Source organism: Berghia stephanieae, chromosome 6, assembly GCF_034508935.2.
Source record: "Berghia stephanieae isolate SIO BIC M18660-M18661 chromosome 6, UCSD_Bste_1.3, whole genome shotgun sequence".
NCBI classification, from domain to species: Eukaryota; Metazoa; Mollusca; class Gastropoda; order Nudibranchia; family Aeolidiidae; genus Berghia; species Berghia stephanieae.
Genome location: NC_088365.1, coordinates 59,127,578 through 59,150,423, shown reverse-complemented (window position 1 = coordinate 59,150,423; position 22,846 = coordinate 59,127,578). Strand labels below are relative to the sequence as shown.

General features: G+C 38.4%; 1 protein-coding gene across 1 annotated transcript in view; it reads right to left on the bottom strand.

Annotated features, from left to right (window-relative positions):
* The window catches only part of LOC144975555 (A disintegrin and metalloproteinase with thrombospondin motifs 9-like), a 343,710-nt gene that overhangs the window by 115,438 nt on the left and 205,426 nt on the right, over nucleotides 1–22,846 (bottom strand). Inside the window, exons 3-4 of the mRNA XM_078919717.1 lie at nucleotides 15,996–16,344; nucleotides 13,180–13,526 (exon numbers count right to left, since the gene is read on the bottom strand). Coding sequence (XP_078775843.1) covers nucleotides 13,180–13,526; nucleotides 15,996–16,344 — 696 coding nt within the window. The remainder of the gene's footprint in view (nucleotides 1–13,179; nucleotides 13,527–15,995; nucleotides 16,345–22,846) is intronic.

Sequence of the window (22,846 nt, the reverse complement as noted above, 5' to 3'; positions counted from 1 at the left end):
GTATGAATGAATTAGGAGTATGAATGGAAATAGGATATTATTAAATATGTAAGTGATTCGTGCTTCTGAGGATGATAGCGGTTGTAGATTAGATTATATGTTATTATAATATTAATATTGTGCTAGTGTGTAGTAGATTAGTATATATAGTAGTTAGTAGCGGTTGTAGTTGTATTATTTATTATATATAGTATTATTAGTTATTATATATATATTATTAGTTAATTTATATATTATTATTATATTATTATTTATTATTATTTATTTATTATTATTATTATTATTATTATTATTAGTGTTAGTTTTTAGTTAGTGCAGTAGTAGTAGTAGTAGTAGTAGTAGTAGTAGTAGTAGTAGTAGTAGTAGTAGTAGTAGTAGTAGTAGTAGTAGTAGTAGTAGTAGTAGTAGTATTTGTTGGTGGATGAGGATGAGGAGGAGGAGTAGGAAGAAGAAGAGGAGAATGAAGAGAGGTAGGAGTAGAAACAGCTGTAGCAGTAATAAAAAATTGTTGTTTAAAATAGCCATCCTACAAAATTTACAAACATCTATAAAATTGATTTTTGGTGACGGCGGTAATGTCTCAATTTTTTTCTTGACACTATATTCTCATTTTTCAATTTTACTAGGACAAAAAAGCGTAGTCTACATGGATTTTAATTATCTTGTCCGGACGCTCGGCTCTAGTCTGCATTCTGTCATTGTTGATTAGTTTGCTTGTATTCTCCAACTCACGCCATGTGATATTTTATCCTTTTTATAGTGATTTCCTTTTTATTTCATCTAAAGACTAAAAAAATAGTTTTTATATATCGCAATATCCACTTAACGTGCTCAAAGGGTCCCCCGGCCAACAGCAACACTTAACATGTCGGACTGCTAGGCGCGCTGTTAACGGCCAGGGACTCATTTTACACCTGAGAGTATGGTGAGAGAATGTGAGTAAAGAGCCTTTTCCAAATGACTCAACTATGCGCCAAGGGAGGCTCGAACCCTGGACCTTCCGATTCGAAAGCGAATGTCATACCACTAGACCACATAGCCGCACAAAGATCCAAAATACTTTGATTAAAAAATTACATACGTTGTTGTTTTCATCCACAGCCTTTTTCTAGGCACAAAGCCCTTTGAAAACCATTTACTGGAGCCCACACACAAAAACCCCCAAAGAAACTGTCAAATGCTTTCATCACCAAAAGCCTCCATTGTAACACTATTTGTCATTAATTACTTTAGAAATCTATGTTTTCCATTTTGCGTTAGAACTCAGAACGCCCTTTTACTCTAAATAAACGCTGGGAAAACCCCAAGATATATCTTTTGCTGGGAATTTCTATATTGGTTTAATCGTTACATCATCAGCAGATTTCAATAGCCCTGCTTTTGTTAGTTGTTGCAAAAGTGTGTATTCTGTTTGATTGAGGGGTTCTTTTGTCACCTTCTAGCCATGCATTAATCCAGGTACTTAAACAAATTAAATGAGACGAGAAGAGCAAACACAAGGACTTGAAAGCTCCAAGAAAACGTCTTTATGGTTTTAAGAGATAATAAGAATAAATTGTGCAGCAATGTGGTCTAGTGGTATGATACTCGCTTTCGGTTTGGAAGGTCCCGGGTTCGAGTCTCGCTCGGCGTATAGTTGAGTCCTTGGAGAAATCTCTTCACGCACATTCTCTCACCGTACTCAGGTGTAAAATGAGTACCTGGTCGTTGACAGCGTTATCTCTGTCCGAAAAAAAGATGCAATATCGTCTAACAGGCGTCATGTCGCGTCCTACATGTCAAGTGTTGCTTTTTGTCAGGGACCCCTTGTAAAGCGCGTTGAGTACGTTTAGTGGATATTGCGCTATATAAAAAGCTCAAGTTAATATCCAACTCAGACCATGATAATCTTATATACATAACGATCATAAAAATAATATGATTAAGGAGACCCTACTTCAAACATAGCAAATGATACATGAATGATATCAAATTAAGAAACTAAGGAGCACAGTTGTTCAGTTATCATATTATTATAAGACCATCAAAGAAAGTGAGCTGTTTTACAGAATCTATTTTCAGTTTGAGGGCTGTTTTCCCTCCAAAAATATTTGATATTAGCAAAAGTCCATTTGCAACTTTGAGGTCTAAGCTTGGAGAATTTTACATGTTTTGTGCCATTTCAATCGAACAAGTTTTGAAGCAAGATTTTCGGGCCGAAAAATGAAAAAAATGAAAATGAAAAACAAAAGAGTGTTTACGTCTTTGACATGAAAACAACAAGAACAACAAAAACAACAACAACGACAATAACAACAACAACAACAACAACAGCAGCAGAAACATCAAAAAGAACAACAATAGTATGACGGCAACTGCAATCTATTGGAGATTGTATGGCTATTTATATTCATCAAAACAGTCACCTTTCATCAGGCCACACATCGTTCCACAGTGTCAAGTCCGTTATAACAGGAAATACATCAAGCAGGGTTAATCTGTTGACGCTTCCTTGCTCGGTTAACTCACCACTACCTGCTGTTGCCAATTGCCTCCCCTTTTAAGATGACGTCATACTTCCGGTCCATCGCCTTCTGCAAAACTCTCTGTCGATTTCCGGCAGTCGGAGAAGGCAGTGGACCGTTTCTGATAGGTCCCAAGAGCATGATCGGTCAGTTTGGGAAATGCATGTCTGAAGATGTTTCCGAAATTTATTCGGGTGTAATTCCTCTACCTTAAAATAGCAGCTACTTGCATCTTATATATAAAAATATAAAAACCGCAGAATAACACTTTGGATCACCAGGTTCTTAAATTAGTGCAGAGGTCAACATCCGGCTAAGCAATGTAGATAAACTGACTGGAAAATTTTACGCCATGGAAACTTATTTATAACAAAATAAAAAAATAAAAAATTGAGCTTTCGTATGGAAAGTGCTCAAAGCGCTTTACAAGCGGTCGCTAGCCTACAGAAACATTTAACATGTAGGACGAGACATGTCGCCTGTTAGGCGATATTAATGGGGTTTTTTCGGAAAGAGACGACGTTGTTAACTGTCATGTACAATTTTTCACCTGGGTAGAGTGAGGAATGTGAGTAAAGAGATTTTTCCAAAGACTCAACTATGCGTCACTCAGAGCGGGACTCGAACCCATGACTTTCAGATCCGAAAGCAAGTATCATACCACAAGACCCAAAGCCCGTACATAAGCATGCATATGGAGTTTTAAGATGTGGTTTACTTATCCTACATCCGTTTTCTTCATTCATGCCTTTAATTTAAGACATTTATCTTCAAAAATGGCCTATCCTATTCCTTTAAAACATCCCATGACAGCCCCCCCCCCCCCTTCCCCCATCGTTCTCTTACAATGATATACATACTCATCTGTATCTAATGACAAAACAGTTGTTTTCAATTTTGGCAGAAAATAATATTTAGTTCATAACTCGATGGATTACAGTGATTTCCAACTTGTCAAAAAGTCTAAAATCAGAGACGTCTTTGAAGACTCAAGACTCAAATTTAAGACTTTTTGACAAGCTGAGGGGTCACCAATCCAATCTGATCGAGTGCTTTGTTTAGAGAAGACTTTAGCGACGTGGCGTCATCACAATAAATAGTAGGACCACGACAGGAGCGAAACAAAATCTTACACTAGCTATAGAAAGTTCGAGGATGACGTCACTTTGTTATTGTTTTTTGCCATCCGCGTTTATGAATAATGCTCACTGAACTGTATTAACCCAACTATAAACGTTCATGGATACACACAGTTTTGTGTGTTGGTGGTTTATACTTCCGGATGGCAATGTTATGAGCTTCTTAGCCAAGCGCATACTATCGATAGAACGAATGAACTTGACGTCAATCGACTCTTTTTAAAAAAATGTTTTTAATTAGATCGCCAGCTTGGTAATTAGTTCTAACTAAAATATTATTTATACCAGTCTATAGACTCGCCAGTCAGTGGCGTGGCGCAACTGGTTGATTTGGTGCCATTTCTCGAAGGCTTCATATTGTGGTGTCTAAAATGAGGAGGAGACTATGTGGCTATGTGGTCTTGTGGTATGACACTCGCTTTCGGTTCGGAAGGTCCTGGGTTCCAGACTCGGCATAGTTGAGTCCTTGGAAAAGGCTCTTTACTCACATTCGCTAATCGTACTCAGGTGGAAAATGAGTACCTGGCGGTTAACAGCGTTGTCGGAAAAATTGTATTATCGCCTAACAGGCGGCATGTCCCGTCCTACATGTTAAATGTTGCTGTTGACCAGGGACCCCTTGTAAAGCGCTTTGAGCACATTTAGTGGATATTGCGCTATAAAAAGCTCAATTTAAAAAAAAATACTTTTAAGCCATATCCTGGTATAAAATAAGTTAAAATTCCCAAGTAATCTATTAGACTCATCAGATTCACTGGAGAAAATTTGAAGTTTTTAAAACAAGGAGGGCATTGTTCTATGAGACAAACAAGACGAGTATTTTCATCTTTAAATCACTAGAAAATGACCAAAAACAAACCAAACAAAACAAATCAAAACAAAAAGCTGAATGATGAAAGTGCAACTTGACAGGTTCTGAAAAGTCATTAAATCTGAATAGGTAAATGGAGAATTTCAACAGAATTACCACAACCAATTCACATCACATCTTATTATTCTTTTTAGTTTTTGTTTGTTTGTTTGTTTGTTTGTGTTTTTGTTTGTTGCCACAGCAGTTCGTTTGAAAGCATTTCTGTAAATCTATGAAGTACAAATTGCTTGTTATGTGTCATTAGCATACTAGCACTCATACATTATCCAACTACTGTCTATAGCTAAGTACTTATTGACACCTGAGTCGAGGAAGGTAATTCGTGTATAAATTGATTTACCCAAAGATACAGGCTTTGTCACCCATATGACGATTGAATTGACTATACTCAACATCGCTTGATTTTGTTATAAGAGGAAACACAGTATTACCACTGAGCTTTACAAGACTAGAAACCAGCGACTCAAAAGTAGCTGCTTCTAAGTAACTGATACTGTAATGGATCGGAGGCTCTTTGAAGTGGGCCTTTGCATTAACCCTCTCCTTACCAACCATAGGAAAATCGTCACATTCGTTACGATACAACCAACAATTTTATCATTCATTATCCTATGAAAAATCACAAAATTTTAAGAAATGTTTTTGTTACAGCTATAAAAACTCGACACTGTATTATAGAGCTCGTTTTGCTGAATAATATTATGTATATAATGTACTTGTTGGTTTTCTGTTTGAGTAAGAAATGTCTATTTTTGTGTTGGGTGGGTGTGGAGTTTTGGGGAAAATTCTGAGAATGGCTGGTAAGGAGGGGGTTAAGTCTTTACTGTGACTTTAATTAATTGCCCGATGCAAACGGTAGCTTAATGTATCTACTTAACGTCCCACTGCACCGTTCGTAACTTACGGACGTGCTAGCGATAAATGATGGGACGGGATAGTTGAAGGGGTGGTAGTGGAAAAGAAAAGAAAGAAAAGAAGAAAATGAATTGTGAGAGGATATAGCGACAGAAAAACTTTGTGTGTATTTTCAGTAAGTTGAATTTTGAAAAAGCAAAACAACAGGAACAACTGGAACAAATACAGTAATAATGATGAGAAGGATGATGATGATGATGAAATGATGATGATGAAATGATGATGATGATGATGATGATGATGATAATAATGATAATGATGATAATGATGATGATGATGATGATTATGATGATGATGAAATGATGATGATGATGATGATGAAATGATGATGATGATGATGATGATGGTGATGATGATGATAGAGAATAAAAATTTTTCGCGGCGGTGGTGGGGTTTGAACCTGCGACCTTATTGGTACGACAACTCCGCCTGGCAGGTGAGAGCGTGGCTCTACCGTGTGAGCTATCCACGAACACAAAAATATTCGTTTCAAACTCAAAGTCATTACTAGATCCCTCTCTCACCTACTTCTTGAGACCGCCGATTCGTTCGTACACCACCATCGCGAATAATTTTGACCAGCAGTTAAGCTTAATAGCCAATATTCTCAACACAAACATATAACATAGAAACGATTGAGACATTGAGTATGCTCCGGTGTATGGGGTGAATTTTAATTCAGAAAAGTGAGTGGAGCAGGCACTTATGTTGGTAACAACAAGATATGAAGTGAATAGAAAAGTGCCAGAAGACAATAGAGAATAAAAAAATTTTTTTTATTCTCTATTGTCTTCTGGCACTTTTCTATTCACTTCATATCTTGTTGTTACCAACATAAGTGCCTGCTCCACTCACTTTTCTGATGATGATGATGATGAAATGATGATGATGATGATGATGATGATGATGATGATGATGATGATAATGATGAAGATGATGATGATGATGATGATGATGATGATGATGATGATGATGATGATGATGATGATGATGATGATGATGATGATGATGATGATGATGATCCGAAATTCAAAAATAAAAAAGTGAAAGGCTTTTGTATTTCCTCTCTAATACAATCACGATAAACAATAAATTATTCACATACTATTGTGAGTCGAATACAGAGAGAGTAAAAATTTACACTTAAATAGTTATTAATTCATCACATGATAATTTTACCACAAAATAATATATTTTCAATACCTATTGCATCAATATAAGTAGATAATTAATTTTAATTCCAAGAGAATTAAAAACACGATGATTGCTTTGCAAGGTTCACTTTTTAAGTGATTGCGCATGTGCAGGGACGCTTTCTCTCGGGCAAGGCCAAATGAATATTCATTGGGTCTATAAAATTCCTACTGTCGTACCTGGGGTATCACATTACTGTGGTAAATGTTCGACCACATAACTGTGCTAATTGAGGCTGGCTCAGATTTCAAAACAGATTTATTAACCTGTACTCGGCGAAAATAGATTCCTTTGAATCACGTCAACTACCTTACAATGGGGTAGTCAAAACCACGTACTGAACGTTCTAGCCATTGGGGGAGGGGGGGGGGGGGGTCAGGAGAAAAAATTATCGACCTCACCCGGGATTGATTCCACTCTCTTTGCATGTGAAGCGAGTACTCTACCACCTGAGCTATCCGGACCCCTGATACCGCGCATAATCAAACATTAATTTCATGAAAGACACGGTTTGAAAATAGCATTTGTGTTGGAAATAAAATGTCAACAAGTTATTTTTTAATACTATATATATATATATATTTATATATATATATATATATATATATATATATATATATATATATATATATATATATATATATATATATATATATATTGAAAGTTTAGGGATGAAAATGAGCCATAATATTATAATGATATTTTATTTCAGTAACTCATTTTTAAGAATTGTGGTTTATCGGGTTCAAATAGAATATTAACTTTGCTACAGTGGATGTTCCATCGACGTTATTTACTATATTCAACAAAAAGAGAGTTAACTCACTCAACACTAACACCGACTCTATCCGTAGTTTACCCTGGTTACCATTTATTACATTTTTCTGAGATAAATTATATGCATACTATCAAAGCTAATGTTTTTAGTTTTTGCATGTTAATGATAGTTGAATAAAACTATCTATGTACATGCTCATTTCATTTTTAAAATTTCCAATTTTGAAAAGTAGAAAGAATCTCTAGGATTGAGTGAGTTAACTGTGAAACCCAGGTCGAAGCCAGCATGTAAAAGGATAAGGAGATGATGAAGTTTAGACAATGGCGTGCTCTCACTCACCGCCTGCGTAGGTAATAATTAAGGCATATTAGATCTTTCGGTGAATACCATAATATACGCCATAATATAGAGAGACGAAAGATGTCTTGGTAATAATGAAAAATATTCCTAAGAACTTACAAACAGCAAGATCCACTAAATGTGCTCAAAGAGCTTTACAAAGGGTCTCTAGCCAACAGCACCCCCTCGTGGATCTTTACCTTGCAGTGGTGAGGGGGCTTGAGGCACACGGGAGGGCAAAGGTGTAAATCCCGGTCGACCGTCACGAGACCATCCCGGGTATCGAGCCAACGAGCCACATGAGCTGCTCGCCCCGGTGTGTGACTAAATTTGATCCAAACCCGGTGCCCGAATAGCAGCCCTATCCCGGGCGCCACACTATTATCCTTATGTCGAGTCCCAATCAGTCCCGTCAATGGCGAAGCGGTCTGCCGCCTAGCCAAATAATACCGCGTTCGTGTCGCCAGGGTCGTCGACACGTCCGAGAAAAAAGCAAACGTCCCATGCATCAATCGATTCGCGGCCTGCCGATCGGAAAATGCGACGGCGGGGATGGCGAGCTGACGCGTATATTGTCCCTGAACGTCGAGAGCCAGAGTATGGCAAAAAATGAGCTTTTATCAAAGCTATTGGCCGTTCATTGCGTAGATATCCTCCTGTTACAGGAGACCCACCTTTATTCAGGCGCGCAATCTTCCCGATTCCAGATCCCAGGCTATACGGTGGTCCAACGCGAGGACACCTCGAGGCTCAAAGGAGGGGTTAGCGTTTACGCTAAAGAGCCATCGAAGGTAAGGGTCATTGAGAGCGTAACGGACAGCAATGGGGTGAACCGAATTTCCGTGGAAGTAGGTGGACTGTGTTTGCATAATATTTACAAACCACCTAGAGCGACTTGGACTACACCACCGGTACCGGTGGTCAGCCATCCTTCCATCTGTCTGGGAGACTTTAATAGCCACCATCACGAATGGGGCTACCGAGACTGCAACGAGGCAGGAAGACAACTCCGCTCATGGATGGACTGTAATGATCTACACCTAGTGTACGATCCTACAGCCAAGGGTACCTTCCGGGGTACCCGCCATAAGAAGGAGTATACTCCAGACTTCACCCTCGTAACGAAAGGCGCGAACGTTGAACCGCTGCAGGTGAAGCGGACAGTCCTCGGGGACTTTCCGCATAGCCAGCACAGGCCGGTTCTTGTCACAGCTGGGGTGACAATACCGAGGGTGCAGTCTCTCCCACTTTGCAGATGGAATTTCAGGAAGGCTGACTGGGAGGAATTCAGTTCCTATATCGAGCAGGTCTGCCCTGCCATTCCTCTCAAGTCCAAGAATATAACCAGATTTAGTAGGCTACTGGTTAAGAGCACTCAACGCTCTATTCCACGGGGCAAACGGAAATTCTACACCCCTTGCTGGACAGCAGAGTCGGAAGAGCTGTACCGAGAGTACCAGCAGACCCAGTCCCAGGACAAAGCCGATAGACTACTTCAGTCTCTGGCAGAGGGAAGGAAGCAACGGTGGCAAGAGACCGTGGAAAGTCTCGACTTTACACACTCCAGCCGTCACGCTTGGCGTCTGATAAAGAAATTGGACCCAGATCGGAATTTCGCGAAGGCTGCACCGGAATGCGAGGCAGACACAATTGCCAAGAATATTAAGAACCGTAGTAAGCGGGTCCCTAATCAGGCTTTTGAGCGCGGTGTCCGCAAGGCGTACCGTACGATTTTGGACTCGCTACCTGCGGAGGAGTCGGACTGGACGGCCCCGTTCAGTCCCCGAGAAGTGGGTGCAGCCATTAGCGAAGTAAAGAACGGCAAAGCAGCAGGGATAGATGGTGTATATCCCGATATGGTGACGCATCTGGGCCCCAGGGCACGGGCCTGGCTAGCAGAGGCAATGTCTGACGTCCTTGCAAAAGGAAAGCTTCCACAAGTGTGGAAGCACGCGAAGATAGTTGCCATCCTGAAGCCAGGGAAGCCGGCGAAGGAGGCAGACAGTTACAGACCCATATCGCTGCTGAGCTGTCTTTACAAATTGTTGGAGCGTGTTCTATTAAACCGATGGGGCCGGTCCTAGACGCTGCCACCTGAGCAGGCAGGCTTCAGGGAAGGGAGGTGCACCACGGAGCAGGTCATTGCCCTTACAGAGCATATTGAGCACGGGTTCGAGAGAAAACAGCAAACAGGTGCTGTGTTTATAGACCTATCAGCGGCGTACGATACGGTCTGGTGCGATGGGTTAATGCTCAAACTTGCAAAAATCATAAGGTGCAAAAAGACCTTGAAGTTGTTCTCTTCGATCTTAGGGGAAAGGCAATTCCACGTCGCGCTGGGAGACGTCACGAGCAAAGTAAGGAAATTGAAGAATGGGGTCCCTCAGGGGTCGGTACTTGCGCCAATGTTGTTTAACGTCTACATTAGTGATATGCCGAACACTTCCTCCCTGAGGCTGGGATACGCAGACGACTGGGCACTCGTTACTCAGAGTAAAGTGTGGACCCGTCTCGAGAGCGTACTCAGCGAGGACGTCACCAGACTCAAATCCTACTTTGACAAGTGGTACCTGAAGATGAACACTTCAAAAACCGTGGCCACTGCATTTCACTTATGCAGTGGTTGGCACACCCGTAAACTGAATGTCCTAGTCGGGGACCAGCCACTCCCATATGAGCCGCGTCCAAAATATTTAGGGGTGACGTTGGATCGCAGCCTTACCTATCGGGTTCATCTCGAAGGGGTTGCCCGGAAGATAGAGAAACGCAACAGTCTTCTGAGGAAGCTGGCGGGATCGACCTGGGGCGCTAGCCAAGCGCTCCTGAGAACATCCGCCCTGGCACTATGCTATTCCACCGCGGAGTATTGCGCTCCAGTGTGGGGTAGAAGCAGAAACGTTGAGAAGGTGGATGTAAAACTTCGCAAGTCGATGCACATAGTGTCGGGAACGCTAGCAACAACCCCTAGAGAATGGGGCCCGATAATGGCAGCGATCCAGCCCCCCGATGTCCGGAGGGAGACCATTACGGGAAACTGGCTTAGTAAGATCAAAGAGAGAGGGAATGGGGATACCCCTCTCATGCGCATAATGAACGGTGCCCCCGTTTCGAGCCGAAATAAGTCCCGGCAACCCTTGTACGCAGAATCCCTGACTACGGACAGAGCTGCACATACGAGATGGAAGTCGGTTTGGACGAATTCAATCCCTCGTGGGGGCGGGGACCTACACTCCTCTAAGCTTGGTGAGAAGTTGCCAGGCTTTGATACCAGTAAGAGGAGACACTGTGTAGCTGCGAATCGGCTTCGGTCGAGGAGCTGCCTAACGGCCGGTGCGTTACATCAGTGGGGTCTAACTTCCAGTCCAATATGTCCACGCTGTGGACAAGAACCCGAAACGGCAGAGCATCTAGTCGAAAGGTGTGTTGTGACGATGCTACCAGGCGGGTGTGGTTCTGTGGTCCAGTGGTATGACACTCGCCTATAAGCGTTCAGGTCCCTGGTTGACCCCCCCCCCCTCCACTTGAGTTATTGAAAACATACAACGCCCCCCCCCCCGCCCCCCCCCCACCCCCCGCTTCGTATCATGTGTAAAAACGTGTATCTTGCCGGTAACCGCTACAAAAGATTGTATATATAACCCGTGATATCTCCTCCTACTACAAATCGTTATGCTTTCTTAAGTTCCCCTGTTTAGTGAACATTGTTCAATGGGAAACAGAAGTCGTGCCGTCGCAACTTCCTCTGTTCCGGTTTAAAAATCATTGGAAGTGTGTCATCAGTCCTTTGGATTTACTGAACAATGAATAGGATACATATTAAGTCATAGGTGACATAACTATTTAAGTATATAGACAGAATCTTATGATTATGGGGCGTAAAAGAGCGAGGATGGATGATCTTTAATGACGACCAGCACGCATTTATTATTTGGGCTAGAAAATAAGATGCCTTCACTCTGAAACCAGAAGATCAGTTGCACAAGGTTAGTGGACGAGCTTCATACTTCCGATGAGATTGGAGCCAGTATTTTGACATAGCAGTATTTTTTCACTATAAAAATACTCATTTTCTTCCTTTTTTTCCAAGACCTAACAAAACCTTGCTATTGATGCATAGCATTTACTGTTTTTTTAAACTCATAAAATCCGCCAGTCGGATATGATATGACGTACTAACACAAACAATTATGTGTAACCTTAAACGTTTATTATCTGATAATACCTTTTCGTGAGTATACTCTTAAAAATAGCTGTCTAAAAACAAAAACAAAGAGTTGAGTGACGTTGATTTCGTTCTATCTATATAATTATTTCAGGCACATATTATTATTATAGTTATACAGTTGTGGACAATGTGTGGACGTGGACAATGTGTGGAGGGAGAGAAAAGCTTGTATGTTAAATTAAATATGATGGCTTCCCTATCATTGCAGTTCTCTTGTTTTAGGGAGAGTTTTTGTGTAGAATGTAAATAGTAAGGCGGAGCAAATTATGAGAGAACATACATATTATACGTTTCTTCGTGTTTATATGAATTTATCTGTGTGAGGTCTCTGTTCTCCCTCTCTCCCACTCTCTCTCTCTCTCTCTCTCTCTCTCTCTCTCTCTTTCTCCTTTCTCTTTCTCTCTCCTGTCTCTCTGTGTCTATTTTTTCTTCATGTTTCATCGAAGACGCGAGGTCATTAATATTGTCACTTATGGTTTTGGATATAGTTTGTGTTTTTGTTGTTGATGGTGGTGGTGGTGATTTGGTGATAGTTTTGATAATGGTAATGATGATGACGACGACGACGATGAAGATGACAGTGTTGATGATGGTGATGATGAGGATGATAATCATAATAACAATGATGATGATGATGATGATGATGATGATGATGATGATGATGATGATGATGATGATGATGATGTTGATGATGATTATGATGATGATGATGACGCAATTGTTTCACATAGGATGATAATTTATGACTCAACTTATCAATCGGATATTTTGTCGGAATGAACTAGATGAGGAAAGCTGCTTCTATGTTCAACATGATCAGGATTCGGGAATTGAATGCACGCATTAGAAGTTAAAGCAACAAAAGCCACTGTCATCAATGAAAGCCTATAGATAAGTTAAGCTTAAAATTCACTGAAAGGCATGAAATTAACAGCGACATAATACCGAATTGAAACAATTTAATTCAATAGTCTGATGTCACGAAACCCAGCAACGGCGGCCATCGTGGTTCAAAACAAAGAAAATCTGTACTTTTTATTCTTCATGCTGGCTAGAACTTTTCATATCTCTTGTGATCAGAATGTGTAAAAGTCAAAACATGATCATATTTATAATGTTTATTACGAGGGAAGTGACGTTACGACTGTTGAAGCGTATTGGTTACATTTATAAAAATCAAACAGGAAATTTCAAAAAAATATTTCGGTACTCACGATGGACATGAGAGTAAGGACATATTGCTGAGTATCTCTGCCGTGGTATTGGTACATCTTGGCGTCCGCAACAACAAGCGTCTCCACGGTGTGCTTCCGGGACACGCCCATTGATCTTTTCCGTCGTCGTTGTCCTTTTCCATTTCCGTTTCCTGTTTTCCGATTTTCGTAATCCTTTGATGTGCTGTCATCCGGAGTGTTACTATTCCATCCATTCGAATCGTTTATTCCATTTTGTTTATTATATAAATTATCATAAATATTTACATTGTCTTTGTTTACAGTTGAGGACGAGCTCCCGTCGTATTCGTTTAAGATGGACTTTAACCGGTGGTGTTTGAAATTTTCTGGAGGGTGGAAAGAGTATAAAATTTGATCATATTATGATGATAACTGCTTTGCCGTACTTTGGAAAAACATGTATTTAAAAATTTGGCCAGAAAGTTTGTCCTTCAAATGTTTAATATCGATCGATTTAAATGACCCTCACCTTGGAAAAAAAACATCCAAACTTGGGACAAGTGTTCTGGCCAAATTTTTAAAAACATGTTTTATTCCAAAGTACGACAGTGTTGGTAGTTGGGAAATTATTGTTTGAAAAGGCTAAATTATCGACGCCAACAAGACATCCTCACACACCAAGATACAGAGAAAAAGAGAGAGAGAGGGGGGGGGGTGAAAGGGGGGGGGGATGAAATTAGAGAGAGGGAGAGAGAGGAAGAAAGAAAGAGAAGAGAATAGAAGACATAGATAGATAGATAGATAGATAGATAGATAGATAGATAGAGAGAGAGAGAGAGAGAGAGAGAGAGAGGACACTGCATTCAAACTGGGAAAGAGAGAGAAGGGAGGGGAAAGAGATGAAAAGAGAGAGGAAGAAAGAAAGAAAGAGAACAGAACAGAAGACATAGATAGATAGATAGATAGATAGATAGATAGATAGATAGATAGATAGATAGATAGATAGATAGAGAGAGAGAGAGATAGATAGATAGATAGATAGATAGATAGATAGATAGATAGATAGATATAGAGAGATAGAGAGATAGAGAGAGAGAGGACAGATAGGAGGAGGGAGAAAGAGGGACACCCTTACACACCAAGAAACAGAAAGAGAGAAAGGGGGGGGGTGAAAAAAAAAAAGAGAGAGAGAGAGAGAGAGAGAGAGAGAGAGAGAGAGAGAGAGAGAGAAAGAGGAAGAAATAAAGAAAGATAAGAGAATAGAAGACATAGATAGATAGATAGATAGATAGATAGATAGATAGATAGATAGAGAGAGAGAGAGAGAGAGAGAGAGGAGAGAGAGAAAGAGAGAGAGAGAGAGAGAGAGAGAGAGAGAGAGAGAGAGAGAGAGAGAGAGAGAGAGAGAGAGAGAGGACACTGCATTCAAACTTGAGTTCGAATATTCAGCCGCGCCCAACAGGATGTTATGGCCGACTGTATACACACACACATAGCCTACAAGTTGAAATGCCACAGGGGTCACCTGTTAAAAATAGTTCATGTTTGTGCAAAAAAGATACAGGGAGAGAAAAAAGACAATAGAAAAGACAATATTTACACAGATGTATACGGGTGGAAATAATATATGAAGGACGAACTGGCCTCCAAAAAGTGCACTGACTGTGGTTTTATGGGTTTCTGTATTCGTTTGGATTTTTATTGTGTTCGTTTAGTTTTGTTCTATTTTTTTTTATTTTTTTTTGTTATTTTGGTGTTTTTGATTCCATTAAAAAATTGCGTGGAATTTACATCACATTAAAATTATAACAGCGTTGCCTTTGTCAGAACATTTGGATACATTTTGTAATTCTATCGATGTGCATTTATTTACAGATCTGACTGATCACCCAATTCATTATGGGCTCATTGTAATGGAAATCTCCAAAAATAAAAATGCCGCAAATTATTGCCCATTACAACAATGTCAAATTATGTAGGCCCATAATTGTGTTCGGATGTCAGACCTGCATATGTGTACACGTAGATGTCTTTTGTTGTTGTTTTTGTTTGTTTTGTTTGTTTTTTTTATTGTTTTTTGGTCTATTGGGTTTGATTTTGTTTTGTCTTCTTTTGTTTTGCCGTCTTTTGCTTGTTTCTTTTTTGTTTTTGTTTTTTGTTTTTTTTTTTTAATGGAATTCTGACAATTTAACATCACATCAGAGTTGTTGAAATGTTAGGCTAGAATTCTAACCAGATCGATCAATCAATGAACGATAAATAAGGATTCTCTCTCAAGACCCCTTGTCTACGTAGTCGTCGGTGGGCCAAAATGCTCATTAAATTGGATACTCTGAATCGCTTTGAAGCGTATTTTATAAGGTCATATATTGGGAATTAAACTTAAGTTATGATAATATTTTCTGATGGATAACTAACTTATCGCTGTTTTGAGTAACGTTGAATGTTTGTCACATTAGCAATGGTTTACAAATTTTATTGTTTACAGACTTGACTTATAAACAACGAGGTGATTTACTAACATGATAGTGTGTCAACTTAATAATGGATTTAAAACGTAATGGTTTACTAACTGAATGATTTACCTGTTATGCAACAATTGGAATGAAATGTTGCTTAAGATTTTGACAGGAAGTATACTTATAATGTAACTAAATAGTTTACCAACTTAATGGTTTGTAAACGTAATTGTTTTCTAACATTATGGTTTACTAACGACATAATTGATTACATGTTATATCACAATTAGAAATGGTGCTTAAGTTTTTTGGCAGGAAGTTTAATTAAAGTATGATAAAATGATTTACAAACTTAATGGTTTACTAACATAATGGTTTACTTATAATTTGGCTTACCTGTTATACTACAATTAGAAGTGGTGCTAATGTTTTTGGCAGGAAGTTTACTAATGGTATAACTACGCTGTGACAACAAATGAAACGTTGATGACCATGACGAAGACGACGATGATTTTGAAGAAGTCGATGATGATGATGACGATGATGATGATGATGATGATGATGAAGTTGACGTTGGTAGAGATGAAGTTGATGACAATGGCTGTGATGACGACGATGATGTTGACGATGCTGATGATGAAGATTTTGCTGAGTACGTCGATGATTCTGAGCCTGGGGATGAAGGAGAGGATTCTTTCACAGGCTCAATGACGTACTTGTCTCCTTGTAACTGGACTATTCCACGCTGTAGAAAAAAAAAAAAGAAAAAAGAATGAAATGTATGAATACAATTGAAAATAGCTTTTGGTAATTTAGGAGATTTGGGGCAAATGATAATTTTATATAATTTCAGGTCCATTTATAAATATTGGAAAAAAAATGAAGTTAGTTATAGCATATTAAATGAATTATACAAAATTTATATAATGGTTAGATTTTCTTGTTTAAATTGGAAAATAAGAGGAAGGGATAAGATGACGGTTGGGAGCATGGGAAGAAGGTGGGGGAGGGGGGGGGGGGTAGAGGATGTACATTACACAATCCAAACACATCAAGCCTGATTGTAAAGTAGGCCGCACGTGACTTTCTTTTTGTTTTGTTTTGTCCCATTCCGGAATGGGACGGGGTCGAGTTCAACGTTAAAGGTGTATTAATATTAATGGAGGATCGTTTTCAATGAAAGATCCTGAAACAACATTCGTTCAGTTTCACACGTTTTAATTAAGGTATGAATGAAGCCTAGTTAAATATAGATATGCACTGTATTTCAATATATGCAGGTATCTTAGGAGCCCACTTTTCTTACAACATTAATAGACAGTCAGTCATATTATTTCATGCAAGTTCAAAAGTAAAGTAAATTCTCTAACGAGGTCCGTGTCACGTTAAGTATTACTCCGCGGTGTACTTTGCCTGCACGTGTTATTCCATTACTCCGCAGTGTACTTTGTGACAAACATTGGATATAAATGACAATGCAGACATATTTGGTGTGGTTTTTCATGCCTTATTTATATCCGTAGGGATCTGCCGACGCTTAACTGAAAGTAAATAACAATGTGAAACTGAAAGTAAGCTTCAAATTTAAACAGATAAAAATGAACGTTTCGGGTCTCTCCTTTATCAACAAGATAGGAAGAATGAAACAGTACAGACGAATGAGATAATGTGGTGGTGGCGTTGTTAAGATGAATAAAAATTGTAAGTTTACATTGTAAGCTGCTTTTTACATGGCATGTTTTGAGGTTTCAATTGGTAGCTAGTAATAATAAAAATACAAACATCCAACAATTAACGAAAACTGTTTGTAGACATTGTTTACAACAATGCGGAAGAATCAAATAGATATAAAAAAAAAACCAACAACAAAAACAAAAACAGAACAAAACAACACAACAAAAACAATAGGTTAACAAAAAAAATAGTACTAGATAGTAATCCAATTACTATGTTTTTGTTTACCTATTTGTTAAGACGTAAAGGTACACAAAATCCAGTACGTAAGAACACGAAAGCTTGAAGTCAAAATATTGAAATCTGTCATTGCAGGCATGACAATACAAGTTGATACATGCTGACGTCTTCTCACGATCATCCTTTTATCCTGATTTAAGTTTACCCGAGGATTAAACGGGGTTAGTCACCGCTGTGCTTTATTTTCAAACATGGGATTTTCCTTCACAACGAAGTCTTACGTTTGTACAGGAGATTAGTATGATATTGCTTTAAATACTTAAAGCAAATAAAATCTGGGGTTATCTTTTTTAATCTCTTTTTTTCCTTACCAGTGTTTGTCACGGAATTCAACAAGATTTACTTAACATGAATACTTAATTAAAGAATAGATAGATAGATAGATAGATAGATAGATAGATAGATAGAAAGATAGAAAGACAGACAGATAGATAGATAGATAGATAGATAGATAGATAGATAGAGATAGATAGATAAATATATATATATATATATATATATATATATATATATATATATATATAGAGAGAGAGAGAGAGAGAGAGAGAGAGAGAGCGAGAGGGAGAGAGAAAGAAAGAAAGAGAGAGAGATAGATAGAGAGAGAGAGAGAGAGAGAGAGAGAGAGAGAGAGAGAGAGAGAGAGAGAGAGAGAGAGAGACTGGGGTTTTGGGTGAGGGTAAAAAAGATGTTTTTTTTTGGTCGTGATGGTATTTGGACAAGCGATGTGTTATTGTTTTCCGTTAAGGTTAATAATACCTGGGGTAATATCGGATTAAACTAGAGTGAAATACCTGGTAATATTAATTGCTTCCTAACTTGTCGGTTGCGACGTTAAAAGAAATTCTAACAAACTGATGGACATCAAGCAAGAATAGGATGTCGTGTCCCAAGGAAAAAGTAAAGTAAAACTAGTCATCCAAAGACAAATGTTTGTCACTCCAGTACTCTACCACCTATAGGAATATTTCAAATACAGAGACAACATAGTTTGCTAAAAGTACCCGTACATAAGTCGCTGATATCATGTTATTATGGCGTCAGTTTTTAAATAGGTTTTTTTGTGTTTTTTATTTGTTTTATTTGTTTGGGTTTTTTTTTTCGTTTGTTTTGTTTTGTTGTTTTGTCTTGTTTTTGCTTGTTTCTTAATTTTTTGGGGTTTTTTTTTAGGGTTTTTATTTTATTTATTTATTTTTTTTTTTTTTGGTTTTTCTTTTGAGAAAATTGAGGGTAAAATTTGAAAGAAACTTAACAAAATGTACACGTGAGATAATGGAGATCGGACGTTCTGGTTATTTCAAACATTTCAACAAACTCTCTGTTTATGTTATATCTGATTGGTCAATACAATAAAAGATTGCGAGTTAAGTAGTTTTAAAATTAGTGTTTTCCATTATGTCTTTGGGGGCTTCTTGGTAGAGAACTTGCTCCACAAGCAAAGGAACCGGATTGATCCCGCCGGTAAAGTCAAGATTTTTTTTTGAACACGCCCCCCCCCCCCCCTGTCCACCCAGGAGTGATTGAGTAGCTGAGACTGTTAAATCTGGCGGAAAGTGCTTTGGGATAGATTAGCGTCCTATCCGAAGGGTACCAAACAATTGCTGTTATCCGTTTCGAGTTTCGAGCTATATTTACCGGTTTTAACTCCGGCTCCAATGGCCTAATTAATGGCGCTGAAGGCCTAGGTTTAAAATATGATGTCTTTGGAATGTATTATAATATCTATATATTCAAGTCATACTAAGAACTGGAACGGAACCCAAAATCGAGCCACCCTTACTATAATATGATCATATTATTATTGTGTGCCGTTATCCAACAAAACACTTTTTTTTAAATTTGGCCAAGAAAATTTTACTTAAAATCATCAATCGATTAAATTACACCCAACTTATGAAAATTATCTCAAACCATCTCACATCAAAGAAGGCGAAGGTTTGAGTCCATTTTCAAAAATTGATGGACATTTTAATCCATCGATTTTGGTATTTATTTGAAACTTACGTTTTCTGGCCAAAAATGTTAAAATTGAGTTTGGCTGAAAAAGGGGGAAGTTAAAGCCCGTTGTTATTCAAACACAAGTAGAAAAAAAAAGGTCAACACAATTGAATAAAATATCCTTCTCCTCTTTCACCCAAAATCCCTTCAGATTCAAATTGAACGAGCTATAATAATATCTTTATTGTTATAAATGTTTTCTTTTCATAGGCCAACGAGTCAACCCCCATCGTATAATTTGATTTAGAGATTATTAAATAAATCCTGTGAACTAGCAATAACATTGACTATCTATACTGCTCTACTCTGACCAAAAAAAGAAGAAACAAAAATTGGCCTGAAATCTTGTTGGTGAAATATCGTTCGATTAAAATGACCCATATCTTTTAAAAAACTATCAAATATCGGGCTTCAGGGACGTCCTTGTTTTCAAGGATGTCCCAGTTTTGAGTATTTTTGAAAAGATGAGGTCGTTTGAATCGATGGATATTTGAAGAACTCGATTTCTGGCCAAAATGTTTAAAATGTGTTTTGTTGGGGTTTTTGGGGTTAATAATTTTTTTTAGACCAGGGGCAGCATAGAAAGTTCTGAATTTCCCCACTCCTGCTACTGTATATTTTACTCTTCACTGTGTTATTTTGTAGTCAAGTGCAGTGTGGTATGTGATCCTCGGCTTGTGACCTGATGGTCCCTGCCTGGTTCGAGTCTAAGTCTGATGATATGTCTAACCAATCACCGCTCCATCTTTCTATCTTTACATAACATTTCTCTCTGTCTATCCCTCTCTTTCTCTTCCACTCTCTCCCAATCTCAATCTATTTCTCTACCACTCTGTCTCTTCCTCTTTCTCTCTCTCTCTCTCTCTCTCTCTCTCTCTCTCTCACACACACTCTCTCTCTCTCTCTCTCTCTCTCTCTCTCTCTCTCTCTCTTCCTCCCTGTTTGGAGCGTGTGCGTCAACTCCCACCCTCTCTCTCTCTCTCTCTCTCTCTCTCTCTCTCTCTCTCTCTCTCTCTCTCCTGTTTCTCACTCACTATATCCCTCTTTCTCTATGTCTGTCTCTCCACTACTATCTTTTTATCTCTATTTTGCTAGTACTCATAATATACAACCCAAAAAAAAAGACCTATGTCCCACTGTAACTGCTGGCTATGCTATTAACACGAGATAAACATGATTTGTGTTTTATTTATAGCGCTTATTATCACACCACCTACACAGAGTTATCGCCCATGAGCGTCACTACCCACGACATGATTTATCGTTCGTTGCGAGGAGAGTATGCATCATTTGCTCTTTTTGGCAGTTGCCAAATTCCACCAAAAGTTGTTTGGTTCCATTAGTCATCAACGTTCTGGCCATGACTTTTGTTTTTTTTAAATATATTTTTGTTTGTTGTTGTTGTTTTTGTTTTGTTTTGTTTTGTTGTTGTTATTTTTTTTTTAAATGTGCATGGCTACTGCAATCTAACAGTTAGTAGCAGTTCGCATTCATCTCAATGATGTCGGCCTAATGTGGCTTTGAGGTGGACCGTGGGAACGACGGCAAGTAAGAGAATTAATAGGTCTCGCCGTTGGTAAATACTAAGGACATAACAGTAAAGGAAAGACAGATTAAAAATAATATATAAGCCTACGTGTATTTTAAAAGAAGTACATAAAAGGAAACAGTTTTCCGATGACGTTATTTGCATGTTTTGGCTATCGCTTACCTGACTTCATTGATTTGGTGTTAGCTGAAGAAGGGTTTTAAGCCCGAAACGTTCCTAATATTATAGCAAGTCTTTATTTTTTTACTGTTCTTTTTGGAGTGACTGTGCTCATATTATTTGTTCAATTATTTCTTCTAGAAGGTCACATCCTCTGACATGCCAACTTGAACATTTAAAATTACGTAATTTTTAGGATATTAAATATTGTAGTCGCTATTGCTGTTAACTTTAAAAATCAACATTTTACCGTCAAAAGGGTTAAATGACACTTCGACATCCTAAAAATTATATACTGTGACATCAACTTCCATTTTCAATAAATCTCATAACTAAGAGATGCTCATGAATTTCTGAAATTGGCTTCAACAGTCGTGACGTCACTTCCCTCGTAATAACGCGTAGTAACTTAGCAACTAAACTATCGGAACAATGGCGGACGCCCTTATGAATTACTTCTCCGACGAGCATAAAAGTGTATCCAGAGGAGAAAATCATTATAAATCTGGTCATATTTTGACTTTTATACATTCTGATCGCACAATGCAATGCCTTCGCCCCACAAGACCATATCGCCGTGCATATCAATCCATTGGCGTCAGTTAATACAATCCATTGTTAATAAGATTAAGATATGTAAATATTATGTGAGTGTAAGTATAAATAATTAAATTAATAATATTTGAAGATGGACACTGGACGTGGTTGAATGTACGTGGAAGACAGTGACTACCTTGCCTCATGGTCGATAATGACAGGCGGTTGTTCAGGACATCCGTCAGGGAAGTTGTCTTAATCCAAAAAAGATGCATCATGAGAGAATAAGGTAGGAAAAATAAAAATAGGACATGGTAAAACCCAAAAATGGCAGGAACAGAATGGCTTACGTGCTGTGATTGGAATGTGTACATAGGAAATGCTGGAAGTGCTGTTGTTGGTCAGGGACCCCTTGTAAAGCGCTTTGAGCTTGTTTAGTTGAAATTGCGCAATATAAAAGCTCAAGTATCTTAACATTTTGCAGGTGTCGTAAACCTTCTAAAAAAGAAACAAAGCAGAGACTAGATCTACCTTTATTCTAATAACACAATTTTAGCCTCATTTTTATTTATTTAAGCGCTTTGAGGTTTCGACGAAAGGCGCTGTATAAATATGCTTATTATTATTATTATTTATTATTATTATTTACATTTATTTATCAGTCTATTTTATCAATCTAGACATAATTTCCCTACGAATGAATGTGTCTTATATTATATTATTAGGTATTTATTCCCCATTCCTCGTGTTATCTGGACCCACCCCGTTGTGAGGCTCACAGGGGTCCGACGCCAAAACCTCTGTTCAGAGGAATGTTTTATCGATAATGGAAAATACTCGTGTTGAAGGTGCCACCACCGGAGTGTTGATAACGCAGTTCGGATAAACCGAATTCCGGATACGACAAAATTGTCTATTGATGATAAAAATTATTTTGATTTGATTATAATTTTATTTTTTTCTACGTGACCCACCGCCTCAAAGTGGTAATCTGTCGGGATGAACTAGGTCTGGAAATTGAATTGAATTTTTA